Below are 15,620 nucleotides of genomic sequence, written 5' to 3' on the forward strand. Positions count from 1 at the left end.
CATAAGCTTATTACTTCATACAGTGCAGTCTAATCATAATTTGAAGTGACACCTTCAAACATGGAGTTTCTTCAGCTTGGAAGATGGCAGGTAATTCCAATGAACCATCACTYAGGTCATCTAAAGCTCACCTTCATAAAACAAGGCACATTTTATACTAGAATATAGCCTAGTAAAATTGTCACCTGCCTTTGATGGGTGATAACTTCATATTTCACATTAATCCCAAAAGCAAGCCTCAAAATAACATATATATGTTATATATGAGCATATATATTTGCTCAGAGCATACTGGTATATATTTCACACTGACAGATCATTTGTGACCTTGAATAAACAAGGTGTCAGTAGATWGCATGTAAAGCAGAAAGGTAAAGAGAAAGCAAGGGAAAACCAATGCAATGCACAAGTCTTCATCAGAGTGTTTTTGTTTTTTATATAGCAAAGTCTTTATTACAGAAATATTCACCCTCTAGGCTTTAGATCTGTACATGCACTTCTTCCAGTGGGAAGATGTTGCTAAAAACAGGAAAAAAAAAAAAAAGAAAACCCTGCACAGGTTCCTTTTTACTTGCTGCTCAGCATTGGCATCTGTAACTGAACATGAACCTTACAAATAAGAACATGTTACGGAATAGACTTGGTACTACAAAAGCTAGCAAGCTTCACTGCTAAGGGTGCCTTCTGCTACAGCAAAGGTCAGCTTGGAGGGTCTGTGTGGGAGGGAACAGGGGCCTCTCAAAATAGCAAAGCTTTATCAGACCTCCATGAAGTCAGCTGCCCAGTTACATCCACTCTCCCCAGTCATCACTTCATCCAGAGATGAGGACTGAGCATGGCCTCACTCCTAAGAGCCCAAGTGTCTAAAAAGGGGCCTTCACCATTTCTTGTCAGAAGGAAAACAGAGTAGGCAGTGAGGCCATGCCTTTAAATTGCTTCTAGAGCTCTTCCYATCAACCCTAGCTTTGACAAGAAACAGGACTCAGTTTCTGGACTACATCTGTAAGGAAAAGACAAGGGCTCTCTCACCAAGTGCCTTGTATTCAAGTTGAGGTCTCAGACAAGAACCATGCCCTTCTCTCCCACATCACTTCCCGCTGTCAGGCTACAGACRTGCACACACAACTGCAGCAATTCTGCTCTGCCCAAGCCACCTCCAGGAGTGAGGCTTTGCATGCAGCTTTCTTACCCAAGACACTGGGCAAATTCTTCACTTGCATTTCTTACTTCTGTATGCTCTCGATCACTCCTTGTTTCTGGCCATTGGTTGAATGCAGCCAACAGCCCAGCCATTAAACAGARAAATTACCCTGCCTTCACCAGCGCAGAAACGAGCTATTCATCTGCTGCAGGGCTTTCCCTCAAGGCAGGCTTCAGGACAGCCAACAGTCACAGCTCCAGACCACAGTGGAGTCAGCAGACTAGACAACTAAAAGCAACTTATCTTTACATCCAAACTACACAGCCCAAGTGTGGGCACCAGTAGCAGAGGTAACTCCAAGAAAGAGTCTGCAATCCAGTCAGATATCCTCCATATTCATAATTAAAAGCCATAACTAGCAAATCTTATGTTCATAATGGGAGCAGAGGGACAATCAAAGTAATCATAACCTCTATAAAAGTTGGCGACCCAAGAATGCAACGAGCAGGGGCAGCCTGAGGCTTAGCCCACACCACGCAGCCAAGGGCCTCCAAGCTGACAGGAGCCAGCAAAGCAGTGCTAGGGTGAGAGGACAAGGAAGAAAGGCAAATGGGAGAAACGTGTCAACTCCAGAACTCATGGGGCCAAGAGCAGCTGAGCACCACCACGATGATGTGCCAGGCCACCCCTGGAACAGGTAGGCCYGACTCCTTCCTTCCCACCACACGACACAGCAGAGCTCTGCTGGAGGCAAGGCTTGGCTGACTCCAGAAGCAGAGGGTAGTGCTCAGTGTTTCAGATGACAGTTTAGGCTGAAAGAGGCACCGTGGGGTAACTGCAAGGGAAGAGAATGCCTATAAAGCATGACTAGTTATCACCCCAATTCAGTGAAGTGGCTGAAGCACTGGAATCTCAACAGGACTATGGGACAAAGATTATTTTTCTTTCTGGGAAGATAGGGAAGTGGCAGGGAAAAGGAATAGGAGGGAAGAGAATTAGGTCTGGTGAATTGTAGAAGAATTGAGATATGAATGGGATTGTATAACATGGAGCAGGCAGCAAAAGCATTGTCCCCTCAGATTAATCAGTCTCATGTGATACAGGAGAGTTAAGTTCTGCTTCTTGAAGTAGAAATAAACCCAGGGCAGGATGCAAGTGGCCCAAGGGCCCTAATGCCAGAATATCAGGCCATATTGCAGCTCTAACTGTTCTTAGCAGAGTGGTATCGGAAATGGGATGTCACAGGAATAATGGTCAACGATTGGACAGTCTGGATACGAGGCAGGAATGTTCTGTTTGCTCCTTCCTCCGTGGTGCCATAGCTCTGGGTCAGCAGATTCAAGACTTGGGCACTTTGGTATAGTCTTCACTGTGTATGTTCTTGCAGAGTGCAATGGACAGTATCATCCCCAGCAGCTGCAATGAGTAATGAAGAGCAGGAAGTCAGTAAACAACAAAAGAGATAAGGAGGTGGGTACAGGGGTGCAGAATGCAGAGGTCTCCTTTCAATGACACCACTCAAGCGGACAGAATTAGACACCAATACACCAAGGGAAGTTAAAACAACAGATTGCCAAAAATATTTTGCTGCAGGAAGATGCAGATCTTTGTTACAGGCTGTTCAAGGCAACAAGTGGGATCCCAGCAGTGGGACGCAGCTTGTCTCCTTCTTCCTGGTTATACAKGCAATGAATTCCCAAATACTAGACACTAGCAGGAGCCACAAGTAGACAGGGCTCGTGCAACTTCAGTCCAGCCCATAAATGGAGGAATTCAAAGCTCCAGGTAGACAACCAAGAACTATAACTGCACTGCCTTAAACCAGATGTCTTACTGCTTGGAAAAGCATAGCTTTGCGTTTTAAATAAGAGTCCACATGGAAAGATGGGTTTACATAGCAGGGAGTGACTTACCTCTACAACAGCAACACCCGTGCAGACCCCAAGAATGATACCAAGGTTGTCCTTCAGCCACTTCTGGACACCATTCATGCATCCCTAGGAAAAAAACATGGTCACGGGGAAAGAAGCAGAAATCTAAGCATCTGAAGACTAAAAATCCATAATGTAGTTGTTTGGCATGTAGAGATTATGCCAATTGCATGCTACAGTAAGTTTCACAGAAACACCAGAGAAAGGCAGGAAGGATCCCTTAGCTACTGCCCATTGCCCCAACTTCCACGGGCACTTCAAGCAGCACTGAAGTGAAGAAGTTCTCTAAAATAATTCCCAGAAGAGCAAGGACAACATGATTTTAATGAAAAGCTTCACAGGACTGAGCTTCACTCACCTGCTGATGAACAGGCCAGTCAGCAAAYGTCGCAGTGCTGTTTGAAGGGAGACCTTCAGTACAGAAACCAATATCTGTCACGTAGTCCTCTGAACCATTGTAGCAGGAGCAGGGATATTCAGTCAAGCTTTTGTTGATGAGAATCGCATTGTTTTTCCAGTCCTCTGCTCCCTCCCAGCCACAGCAGGCAATCTAATGAACAGAAATAAAGCATCATGGTCTTAGCACTTTGGTAACATACTGAAGGCAAAAACAAATCAGAGAGGACCTCTCCATGCAGTAACAATAGCTGAGCCACATAGTTTGTGTGAAAAAGTTTCACTAAATCATAATCCTAGCGGCCAGTCAATAACCTGTGCATGTAGCAGTCCTAAAGAACAGGACATTATTTCCTACCCAAGGATCACTCTGCTAACAAGACAAGAGTCAGAGGGCCATTCCTAAYAGACTTTGAGCATAACACACCAGGATATGCAAAGATGCAGAGACTATTGGAGAAAGCCTAGATATTCACACTTCAGTAAAGCCAGAGACCAGCATCAGTTCTACAAAATGAGATTTTTCACTACAGCTTTTGTAGACTAAACACTAGAAAGCCTAATCTAACTTCAAGGTGACAGTACTAAATATATGTACTTCAAAATAGCTATTGCTGGTGAGTCAGCTGGAGGAGGGCAGCATCTTGTGAGAYACATTTGAGACTTTACAGTCCCAACAGCTCACTGTCAACAGACCGATATGGCAAAGAAGCCATGCAGGCAAGAGATGCACACGGTAACGTTTCAGGAGGCCACGAAGGGCTCCTACCACCAGCCTCCCACTGGCAGTGCCATCTCCCTCGGTTTAAGGGTGGAGGGTCCGTTTGGACTCGAGCAGCAGCCGCCGCGCGGTGGCGTCCAGACCCCGCAGAGCGGGAGCGGGACTGCGCCCGCCTCGCTCCTGCGCGCTGCCACAACCGGAGTTTTCCATTCACCGGGACATTTACATTCCTACACCCGCACGTGACACAGCTGCAGACTTTGGAGGGGAAAAAGCACATCATGAGGTCCAGCAAGGGCTGGGATCTGGGAATTAGCTGTGAGCGTGGATTCCTGCGCTCTCACAGGGGCACAGAGCAGGGAGGCTGTGGTGGGACTTGAGGTGGGAGCCTAGGGAAACCCTCTCTTCTCAGAAGGGAAATGGCATATTTCAATTGGAGATGACATGCACAAGAGTGCAGGCATGAACAGCTGAACACCCACACTCAGATTAGCATTTGGTTTCTGAAGAAGTGTTGAAAATTCAGCATTTAAGAGCCTCTAGAAGGAACTACCTCTGTCTCATGGAGGCTAGGACTTTTAACAGGGCTTGTCTGTTAGGACAAAACTCCCCAATTCTGCCCAACAACTGCTAACTCAAGCATACGAGATGAACTTGATTCCTAACACTTCACACCTCTGCAAAACTTCATTCTGCTCCTATACAAGAGAGGGACAGAAGCAGAATCCTCTTTACAGCAAACTCCTTGAGTCTTTTACAAGAAACTGCAAATACAGTRACAAAACATGAATAAATCATTCTCCCTCCAAAGGGGGGAAAAACACAAGTCAGTGCTGCAGAGTCACAAGAGCAGACAGAAGAAACCTCTTTTCCTTGTACTTCCTACAGGTCAGCCTCATGCTGGACATGTATTTAACCACAGCAGACGGCCAGCTCTCATGCTTGAGGTTTGGCAGTAAACAGCTATCACGACTGCAGYGTGCCTCCGGACTGACCTAGCTGCTCAAGCACTGACCCCAATGCCAAAGCAGAACCCATAGGCAGCTGGATAGCTCCCAGGAACGCTGGCACTCGCAGRAGCTGCCACAGCAAGCCAGCAACTGCACCAAGGAACAAGGCAGTCAGTGCAGCTGGCTTGCCTGGGAAAGAGCTAGGGACTTTTCTTACTACAAAAATAGCCTGCATGGTGACTTGCATGCAAACCAAGTCATTCTGAAGACCCTGTGGATAAATGAAAAAGCAGAATGACTGAGGTGCCATGTAACAGGCCACACACATCGGGCTAGATAGCCACCAGCCAGCACATAGGAATGGTTCGAGGTCTTATCTAGCACTACTGAGCAAGACAGCTTTCTAGTGGACAAGCCACAAAGCTCATGGACAGCTCTTTAGATCAKCCAAGTTTCAGAGCACAAAATGTTGCATTACAGTCACTCATGACTGACAGAATTATAAAAGCCTCTCAACTTGGTTAAACAGATACCTACTTAATTTTACATGATACACACTTTTTTTCCTGTGTGCTATAGTATTATCCAACGATTACCAATGCTAAAGATATGAGTCAAAGACACCTGAGAGGTGAGCATGAACAATGAGGTTCTCTCACATCTGTCAAATGCTACAGAAGAGATGGCTCTGGTCGAGYACTGAGAACCACAAGGATAGACCATATGACAATCAGAGCTAAGAGGGAGTCTTCAGAAAGTAAAGGATGTGGTCAACAGCACAGGTTAGGCCTGGAAAAGAAGGGTAGAAGATGGAGAAATGTTGCTAGGCCTCTGGCAATACCTGTTCCCTGTCCTAAGCCTAGTTTTATCAGACAGTGGCTACTCTGGCAAAACAGYAGCATCCGCCTCTTGCTGGTCCTGTCCAGTGGCTCACCTGTCTCTGCACGTAGTCCCATGCATCTTGCAAGTTCTTCTCCTCCTCGTTCAAAGGGTCATAAGTTTGAATCAGTTTATCAACTATGCGGGACAACTCTTCTTTCAACTGGAAAAYAAAAATAGTTAAGTTGGTTAATTCCTTACAGTCCTTTCTTTAGGGTCTAGAGCAGAAGACAGCCTTAACGAGGTGTGCCAGAACTGCAGTGGAGCCATCTCCCTAATGTTAGGGAAAAAACACAGGTTTACCACGGTCAGGAAGATTTTAGTGTTTAAACACTTTGCTCTAGCCTTCTTCACTGGAGCTAGAGCRAAGAAGATACCTTCAAAACTATAATCTCTGTGATGGCAGTTCTAGTGAGAGAGGCTAGACAGAAGAGACAGGCTGCAGGTGGAGAAGTCAGGAACCACAACAGCAACAAACAAAACACACATGCATACATGCAGGAATGGACAGTATCTTTCTAGTCCYCTTGCAAAGCCCCTGTAGCAGACCTAAGGAGGGCTCAGACCACCATAATCCCAGAATGCTAACAGCTCTTAAAATTGCAGCAGAAAAACAAATAAAAGTATTATTAAAATGATGTGAAAATAAATATTTAAGAGGCCCACAAGCTACGCTTAAAGAAAAAAAAAACCAAAAAGCATCACAGGCAGTGACAAATCCCCTAGACTGACCTGCTTGCTCTGCAGTCTGGTCTATGTTTTTAAGAACAAGCAATAAACATAATCAACRTGTGCAATGCAGAATGGGTTTACTGAGGTAAAATCCCTCTCCGTGGCCAGATGGCATGTGCTGAGATTTTTTTTCCTAGGCAGAACTAAACCAAACAAATCCAGCCTAGATCTCAGTGATGCATGTGGCCTGCTGCTCTATGAGAAGGCAGAGAGTTAACTCTTGGTTCCTGTTTCCTCTATCAATAACTTTATTCTCAAGATTACRGAGCACAAGGGAAACCACTACTCGAGTTCCTCAAAAGATGAGGCTTGGAATGAATTTCTCCCCTCAGTGACTGCAGCRATACATTTGGAGTGTTGGTGGAAAGTGTATTTGAACACCAGAGCAATCACACAACTCCTAAACCCAAAATAGCTGAGTAAATAAATTTCCCCATCAAGAAACCCACGAAGTCATGGGTCAGTAAGCGTTATAGAGCATRGAGGTCAACTGGATACCACAGAAGAGAAACTTGGCGTGCCCACTGGCCACCAAAACCAAAAATCACCTGTTAGGCTCTAGTGAAACAGAGTCAAAGGGGAGAGGAAAGGAAACGGAAAAACCCCACACCACAATGAACAAAACACATAGAACAAAACCCACACACAGCCCCRACCAACCAACCCACCACACACAGGCTAAGGAGAGACTGAAAAACAGCAGAAAGCGGCACCAAGCACAAACTAGCCTTCTTGTGAAGCAGCACACGCAGCCCTGGCCCCCCAGCTTGGGCGAGCAGCGGGCGCAGCTGGGGCACGCGCCGGGCCTGCAGCTCGGCTGCCACGCGGCGCGGCGGCCGCTGCGCCCAGCCGGCCCGTGCCGGGCACGCAGCAGGGCCCCTAACCTGCCGAACAACGGGGAAGCCGGGGGGAAACGGGGTCCCGCTGGTTTATCACAGAGGGAACAACTGCTGCCTGCCCCAGGCTGGGGGAGGAYGAGCACCAGCTGAAGGGCGAGAGCGGCTTACCGCTCGCAGGCAACGCGTCTCTGACCTCGCGGAGCGAGGGAGATCTGGACCCAAAATCTCAGCCCTTGTGGTTAATCTCCCAGCACAGCTGAGGCCACTCTGCCGCCCTGGGAGGGTATGAGTCACTGCCTGCTCCTGTAAGCAACTGGGCTTTCTGATTTACAGCTGTTGGAAAGTTCCCTTTTTCGGAAGGCATTGACCTGCCTCTCCCAACTCCTGCAACTGCTGCWTCTGTACCGCAGCACCAAGCACTGCATCTGTCTCAGCTGCTCCCTGACAGCCCTGTTGTGAAACACAGGCCTAGCAGCAAGTCCTACCCCCTCACCCCAAGTCCTTTTGCAGAGCATTCACCCCATTTCTCAGTTTGGCAAGAGGCACAAGTTACCACCCCAGCAGGCCTCTTCCTCCCGCCTCCATCAGAGGTTCTTCTTGGCCATCCTGGGCACAGGGACAGCCGCCATCAGAGGAGGTCAAAGATCTGTCACTAGACTGCAGGAGGGACAGCGGGGATGCCCTCACCCTGCACGCCACCCCTGTGTCTGGTGCTACAGCAGGTTTCAGATACGCTCTCAGTCTGCACTGCGCACCAGCAGCTCTTCCTCCCGGGGACGCTGCCGCTCGGCTCGCTGCACTCAGCCAGGTCAGGCCAGACAGATGGGAGCCCTGTGATCTTTCCTCTCATGATGTCCAGCTCTTCCCCCTTTAATTACTTAGCTTCCCCTTTTCCTTCCTTTCAAATCAAGGCAACTTGACCTGGTTCTCACTAACAAGATTGGCCTTGGCTGCTGCCATAAGCCTTTTAAGTTCCTCACCCTCAGCCCTCCCGCACAGCGCTGCTCTGCATGGATGCAGGGAGCCAAGGAGAGCTGGGCTTCCCTTGCCCTGGGCCCATGTGGCCTCTCAGCCATCAGCCCACACAGAGCCAAGGGTCACTTCTGCAAGAGGCCCTAGCAGAGACGCTCTTCAGAGCCACACTGCAAGGGRAGACAGGGCCTGGGGCAGGCACCCAGGCAGAGCTCCAGAGGGAGGCTAAAGCTCTGCCCTTCCTGTGTGCTCATGCAAGAAGAATAGGCAGGAGGTCCTACAAACAGGCTYRGTTCTAGAGCTAACATACAGTTAARGCTTTCAGAAGGTAACTGRAGAAAAGGATTTTAATACACCAACAATGTACAGGTCTGGAGAAGAGATGCACAGGCAGCTTGTTGACAGGCTGAAGGAGTCACCCAAGGGAGAACACAGGCCCCTGCAGCCGAAGGGCCAGCTCCGCGTCCGTCACTCACTTGAGGAGCAGCTATGGGAGAGGCTACRGGAACTCAGACCAGCTTCCCTACCCTTCCTGCCTCCTCCCGCTGAGGAGGTGTGCGCAGGCACCTCCAGGGAACTGCTGGCTGTGCTTCAGGGCTCCTGTGCTTCAGAGCGCGAGGCACCCAGGGTGGGRAGGTGCGACCCCCACTCCCCATCTGCAGCATTGGGACTCAAAGCCTAGACACCAGTGCTCGGGGGGACTGCCAGAAAGCAGCAGGGCTGACAGGCTCCCTTTCACACGCATTTCTGGAAGAAGGGAGCCAGGGGAAAGCTGAAGGCCGGAGGCCAGAGTGTCTTGATTCCAATCTTAGTCASAAAATGAATCATTCCAGCTTGCTCCACTGTCAAACACTGCAGCTAGCTTGTCCCTCTGGGACTTGAGCTCAGGCAGTCCCCCTTGTGTTTAGTAGCATCTAGCCTGCACATGAAAACAGATTCAGTGGGAGGGGACCCTCATCCCCCAGTCACTTCAGATCCTCAACTAATGCATCCTGCACAGCCCCAGGCAAGTGGCTGCACCCTCACCCTGTTTGCCACAAACAGCAAGTAGGGCAATTCCCAAGAGATCACTGCTCTCCTTTCACTCCAGGCCTTYAGAGCCAAGCTTCAGAGAACTGCCTGAACTAGGCCAGAAACACATTACTGGGACTCACACGTGCTTAGGATCTTGTGATGCAGGGAGATTAAGTCGAGTAGCAACACTCAGCTTGCAAAGCAGAATGGTACCTGCCAAATCTGTGACTACTATTTTGTCTTCCTCACAAAAGTCCCCAGTCCACCACAAGTTTCAGTAGATGAGAGTTATACGAAATGGATTTTACACCAACATCCTCCTGGCAGTACTGGGCAATCCCAGTCTCATGGGGCATTCCTCTAGCAGTGCTCATGAGGCAAAACAGCAGCCTCYCTGCCAGAGACGCAGCCTCTTGCTCTTACGTTGACTGTTTCAGCAAGTTTCCACGGGTCAAAGGTGGAAAGAGGTTGTGATATTGACTGTAAACAGCTATCCCAGCAAAAGCTGGAAAGGCAARGGACACTGGCCAACACATGAATTTGTTCAGTACTTACTAATCAAGAGGAGGCTGGACAGGGAAGAACACAACATTAAGTCTGTCTACCTGCTGCAGTACAGCGGGATTTCAGTAATAAGTGGAGGAGTGTCTATCACCCATGCTACACTCCAGATCCAGGAGGATCTACTCCTATCATTCCTTGTTTAACAGCTAGCCAAGTTCCTGAAGACAGGAAAAAAAGAAATAATGGAGAACACAAGGCACACCTAGGGATTGTTCTTCAGTTCTCGGCCTGCTTCCCTGTACTCTGAACTTCTCTGGGTGACGTGCATCAAGTGAAGCAGAGCGACATTCACAGCATCACTGAAGCACAGCCACAAACCAGCACGTAGGAGGTTTCGGCAGCCAGGACCTTCTTGAAACAATATTCCTTAGTCTTCTGGGCAGGTACTTTGGGATTCCTGAAGCAGAAGAGCTCTAGAGAGGCTTTTCCATGGGTTTTGTTCACTCAGGATTGATCAGGAGCAMCTGAGGTTTCAGTTAGGAGGCCCAACACTCCCCTGCCCCTTCTRCTGGCTTGGGAATAGGGATGAGCACTGCACAGAGATGCTGACCTGACAGACCCCACTGGCTCCAAAGCTGTGCAAAGTAATCTCCAGGTATCCCATCCATTCCCTGGACTGACACTCAAAGACCTGAAATTTTTAAAAAATAATGACAAAAGAGAAACCTCACATCTTTATTCTAAAAGCTCTACTTTCTAGAGGAAAGCAAAACTAAGAAATAGAAATACTGAAGAAGGTGCAGAACTTCCCAGTCCAAAAGGTTGCATTTCTCTACTGGAGGGAAATACCCTTCCCCACACCTCTTCCTCTGCGTTACTCAGATCTGTTTGCTGAGAATCGGCAGCCTGTTGGAAGCTGTAACGCTGCAGACCAGCTGCTGACCAGCGTTTCCGTTGCTCTTCCAGGCAGCACAGCAAGCTGTGCATTCACAGGGCATTCGGCGAGGAAGCCAGCCASGGGCTGCTCAGTCACTGCAGCCACCAGTACGGAGCTCATGGGCTACCCCGGGGACAGACCCACCTGTACAGAGCTCGTGAGCTACCCCAGGGACAGGCCACTTCTCCCAGCAGGGCCGTCAGCGTAGGAGAGGGCAGCACCACACACCTAGCTCACACCTAGTGCACAGCTAGGGGGCAMAGAGAGGATGCCCAGCAGCTGGTAGCAGCGACCCAGCAGGACACCAGCTGCAGCTTTTCACTGGGTGCAAGCAACTCCCAGTTCAGCTTCAGCACAGTGAGAYCCAGGATTGCTTATTGTAGTGCAGAGTTGCAGTGTGGAATGAGTCTCTTCAAGCTACACTGTGCAACTGCACTCGTAGCAAAGAGATTCACCCAGCTGGTAAATCTTGTCTCTCAGACTGCAGCATGGAACTCACCAGATACTAGGTTATGGTCTGGGGAAAGCTGGACAACTCTCCCATGGAGCATTTTGACAGCTGGAAATTGAGCAGCAGTCCTACAGCATGGAGCAAGACGGTACAAGGAAGGAGGTCAGTCAGATAAGTAACATKCAGACTGACAACCTGCCAAGGCAGCAGTGATGGCAACACAGTAGTGATCTCTACTGCATGTCCAAGGGGTGGTTTTTAACMAGGACCAAGCTGACCCAAAGTTTTCCAGGAATTTTTACTGTTCCCAGTACCCAAAATAAAGCCTGCGAAGCAAAGAGAGCTTCTCATCCTTTGAGAAGTTGGCATTACTAGGTCTGAGAGATGCACAAGCAGACAACAGCAAGTAAGAGAGAAAAGGAAGAATCCAGTTACGCCCGAGAATGGCATAACCCAGACTGTATTTGGGAACTTAAGAGAATTTCCAGGCATTTCCTCCTCCACCCCCAATCACCCCTCTGCCCCTCAACAGAAACAAGCAGGCAAGGGAAACAGTTACAAATACTCACCATTTCCTGCTGGAAGTAGATAATCAGCCCAGCAGCCACCTGAGTTATGAGGATCACCAGCAGGCATGTGAAATACTAGAAGCAAAACAGAAGAGATGAGCACCGTCAAGCTTAAAGGTCTGTGAGATTTCAAGGACAGGAAAATTCACAAGCATCAGCCAACACCTTCCCCACAGACAAGCTCTGCTAACCAAGTTCTCTCCCCAGTGACTTCTGGCTTAACTTCTGGAGTGCTCACAAGGACAAGCAGCAGCTACAAGCAGACTCACAGGCTTCCTGGCCCATACACTTCAGTGCCTCTCCCATCAGGTCAACCAAAGGAAGACTTCAGGAGAGAGAAACACCTCTGTATGTCATTCCAGCTGGGACTTCCTTTCCCACTCCAGTTTCATTCCCAGTCCACTCTGCTCTCAGTGGTGGGGCTCTGTCCATCCCAAGCAGACACTAAGAAGTTCCTAATGCATCCATCAGCCAGAAAATTTGGCACAGATGAACCAACTGGAGGTCCTGACATACAGGATGTCCCTAACAGRATCTCTTGTCTACTGCATTTTGCACAAGTGCTGAACTTAGCAGCACAACAGGAAGCTGCCCACTCTTCTTGCTCCCTCTGGCTGTTTTTGATACTTGTCCTTGCAGCACAGACCACAACCCCAACTGGGAAGAGGGGTGAGGGGGCTAAAGGACGGAGGTCCCCTTAGGGCAGGGGACCTCCTTCCCCTTTTCAGGAAAAAAAAGTGTTGCCACTGAGATCCTCACATTTTTCCAAATCACATTGCTAGTTCATTATCAGTGATGTCTGAGGATCTACTAATGCAGTGTGCTGCCTGTTAGAGAGTAAATGATGCAAATAGATAAGGAGGACTGGGCCGGAGCTGACCTGGCAGACGTAGCCTCCCCAGGAGTCCTGAGCCTACAACCCAAYAGATACAGGAAAAGTGTCAGACATTGGATCTAAAGGAAGCATGAATTCTCTTACCAGACCCAAGAGGCAGCGGATTTCATTGACTGCTCCAAGACATCCCAGGAAGCCCATCAGCATGGTGACAGCCCCAACAGCAATGAGGATGTATGCACCAGTCTTCAGGGAGGGAGACGAAGTCTCTGGAAGGGGACAAAATCAAATACTGACTAAAATGACGTTTGCCATCACCATTCGGTTAACTGCTTACTCATCCACTCGTAACGGTCCCATATCAGCTATGGAGAGAGTACACTGAGGGACATCAACCATGGGGAAAGAAGGCAGCTTCTGGCCCTCTTCTGACAAGGGAAGGCTTCAAAGGCAGCCTGTAGGTCTGCGTCATCTCAGACATGGAGACTTCAGGTCACTCCAGACAGGACAGAAGCTTAGCTGCTTAGTGGATTTTAAACCCCCTCATGAATGCATTTATATAAGGGAGAATAATGGAAATAAATACACACTAATATGTATCACTACATCATATTCACTTCATTATCCTACCTTCAATAAAACTATTTTTCTAATCTTAAAAACTTATTTTGATTTTTCATTTTAGAGTGGGACCTGCAAACCCACTGGGGTGAAACATTACACAGCAGCTTCAGCCAATATCAAGTGTAGATTATGCAATGGGTCACTTGCAAGCCAGTGCTAAGTGGCTTGTGGCCAGGCAGTCATTACAGGCTATTGCCTGCATGTGACCCCTACAGATAGAAGCTATGTCAGGATCAAAACAGGGATCATGCCCACATCTAACTACTCTTACATATACCCTGGCTATCCTCTATCCTTTGTAAAATGACTGCACCCTCTCAATCTCAGTTTTTCAGACACATTTAGGTAGCCTTCGTTTTGATGTATGGTGGCCCTCTCAAGACCTCCTTCCTCAACATCTGGTATTGCAAGCAACAGAAGAAAAAGACTTTTATATTTGGGTTTATCACAGGAGCTTTTCTTGGAGAAGAGGACTAGAAGGAGCAAGCACTATGGCATAAAAGGTAAAGACCTACTCCTGTCTAGAAACAGTAATCAGGAACCTCATTAACCACCAGATATTTTTAAACCTGCATATTGCAGAGTATAGGGGAATTCTGGACATCCGGTGATTAATGAAAATAATGTTCCTAGAGTTCAGCTTTTAGCTTCCTGAAAGAAAACCCAGGAGCCACCTTCCTCTGAGCTCCCCCTCAAATATGATAAAAGCAAACAGCAGTTGAACCTCCACCAGTGCTCTCCTCCACCCATCCACCTCCATTTTCCTTCATACCTGATATCTGGTAGAAGTCATCGAAAGCTCCAAAACTTTCCCCACTAGAATGTACTGAACAGAGGAAAGAGACCAACTCAAAACTGGAACGGTTTGCTGCACTGGTCAGCTCAGACACTTTAGTCTTGGTTCATTTCCAGGCCTGAATCTCCCTGGCTTGATTTATGTCAGAGAGACCAGGATGCCAGGACAGTGCTGCTCCTCCCTGCCCACCAGCTCTGGGACTCTTACTGTGCAGGTTATGTCCTGATGTTGCAAAGCACTTAAAGCAGCAGCAGGCAGTTGGGAGCAGCCTTCTGAGTTCAGAGGCCTTCACAAGCCTGTATTACTCCTTCACCTAAAAGCAACTCGGCCATAACAGGCGTTTCTGAGTGCTTGGGCATAGTGCACCCATTAGGTTAGAAAGCAGTTGCTTAATCCGCTTCTCAGAAGCAAGGAAAAGGTATTCCCAGTTCCAAAGACCATCAAGAAATCACAGTGGCACTAGGAACAGAAATTCTCATGTGCAGCACATCTCGTCTTGCAAGAGAAAACTCTGCTGACAGGAAAACTCCTCCTGGGTTTGCTGCCGCTCCTTGCTTTCCCCTGCGCTGGGCTGGTGGCCAAACAAGCACAAGAGGCGCCTTTGGCAGCCACTGGAATGCCCCGCTGAGCRGAGCTCCTTCCCACACTGCCAGGGTTACTAAAGCAGAGGGAAGGAGGGCAGGCATGGGAAAGGAAGCGAGGGGGCAGGGAGAAACAGCTGAGGCTGGAAATCTCCAGGAAGGAAGCTACAGCCTCAAGTGCTCAGTTAGCAGAGATTCTGGGTAAAAYGGGAAGAGGCAGAGCCAAAACCAGGGACTTAGCACCTCTGTGAGTGGCAGCAACACCCACGAGCCTGCACCAACAGCTGCAGCACCAGGGGTTGGAAACGGGTTCAGGCTGAGAGCGGTGCTGCACACAGCCAGGCCCTGCTAAGCTCCTTTTGGTTGGCTGCATGGAGCACATTGCTGTTCCTGTCCCCCTTTCATGAAGCACCAGCCCTTACTGGGCCTCCTGCCCTTGGCATAGGGCAGCAGCAAGCCAGGTGCCCTCGCACAATAAACAGAGCAAGCAGCTGTGCCTGGCAGGTCCCAGCCCTCATAGGGTGCCATCCGCACCCAGCATCTTCCAAAGTCCAGCTGGTCAGCGTGGATGGGAAGATAAAGCACCTGCAGAATCACTGCAGTTGGGAACTGGGCTTGGAATACCATTACCACTCATTSCCTGGGCAAAAGGAGTTGGGGCTGAAAGCATGTGCCACTGCCCTGCAGCAACCAAAACAGACACCCCAGCCAGCGATTATGGAGACAGTGGAAATGAGTGTGACCAGAG

At 48.8% G+C, this 15,620-nt stretch overlaps 1 protein-coding gene across 2 annotated transcripts in view; it reads right to left on the reverse strand.

The window, feature by feature from the left end:
* Positions 1-637: 637 nt before the first annotated feature.
* Positions 638-15,620, reverse strand: part of CD82 (CD82 molecule) — a 38,014-nt gene continuing 23,031 nt past the window's right edge. For both annotated transcript variants that reach the window (XM_026035121.1, XM_026035120.1), the window contains exons 4-9: positions 13,016-13,140; positions 12,037-12,111; positions 6,074-6,181; positions 3,431-3,622; positions 3,055-3,138; positions 638-2,557 (exon numbers count right to left, since the gene is read on the reverse strand). In XM_026035121.1, the coding sequence (XP_025890906.1) occupies positions 2,480-2,557; positions 3,055-3,138; positions 3,431-3,622; positions 6,074-6,181; positions 12,037-12,111; positions 13,016-13,140 (662 nt within the window). In that variant the 3' untranslated portion in view covers positions 638-2,479. The remainder of the gene's footprint in view (positions 2,558-3,054; positions 3,139-3,430; positions 3,623-6,073; positions 6,182-12,036; positions 12,112-13,015; positions 13,141-15,620) is intronic.

The sequence above is a fragment of the Nothoprocta perdicaria genome, unplaced genomic scaffold (genome assembly GCF_003342845.1).
Source record: "Nothoprocta perdicaria isolate Ctin4 unplaced genomic scaffold, notPer1 scaffold_156, whole genome shotgun sequence".
NCBI classification, from domain to species: domain Eukaryota; kingdom Metazoa; phylum Chordata; class Aves; order Tinamiformes; family Tinamidae; genus Nothoprocta; species Nothoprocta perdicaria.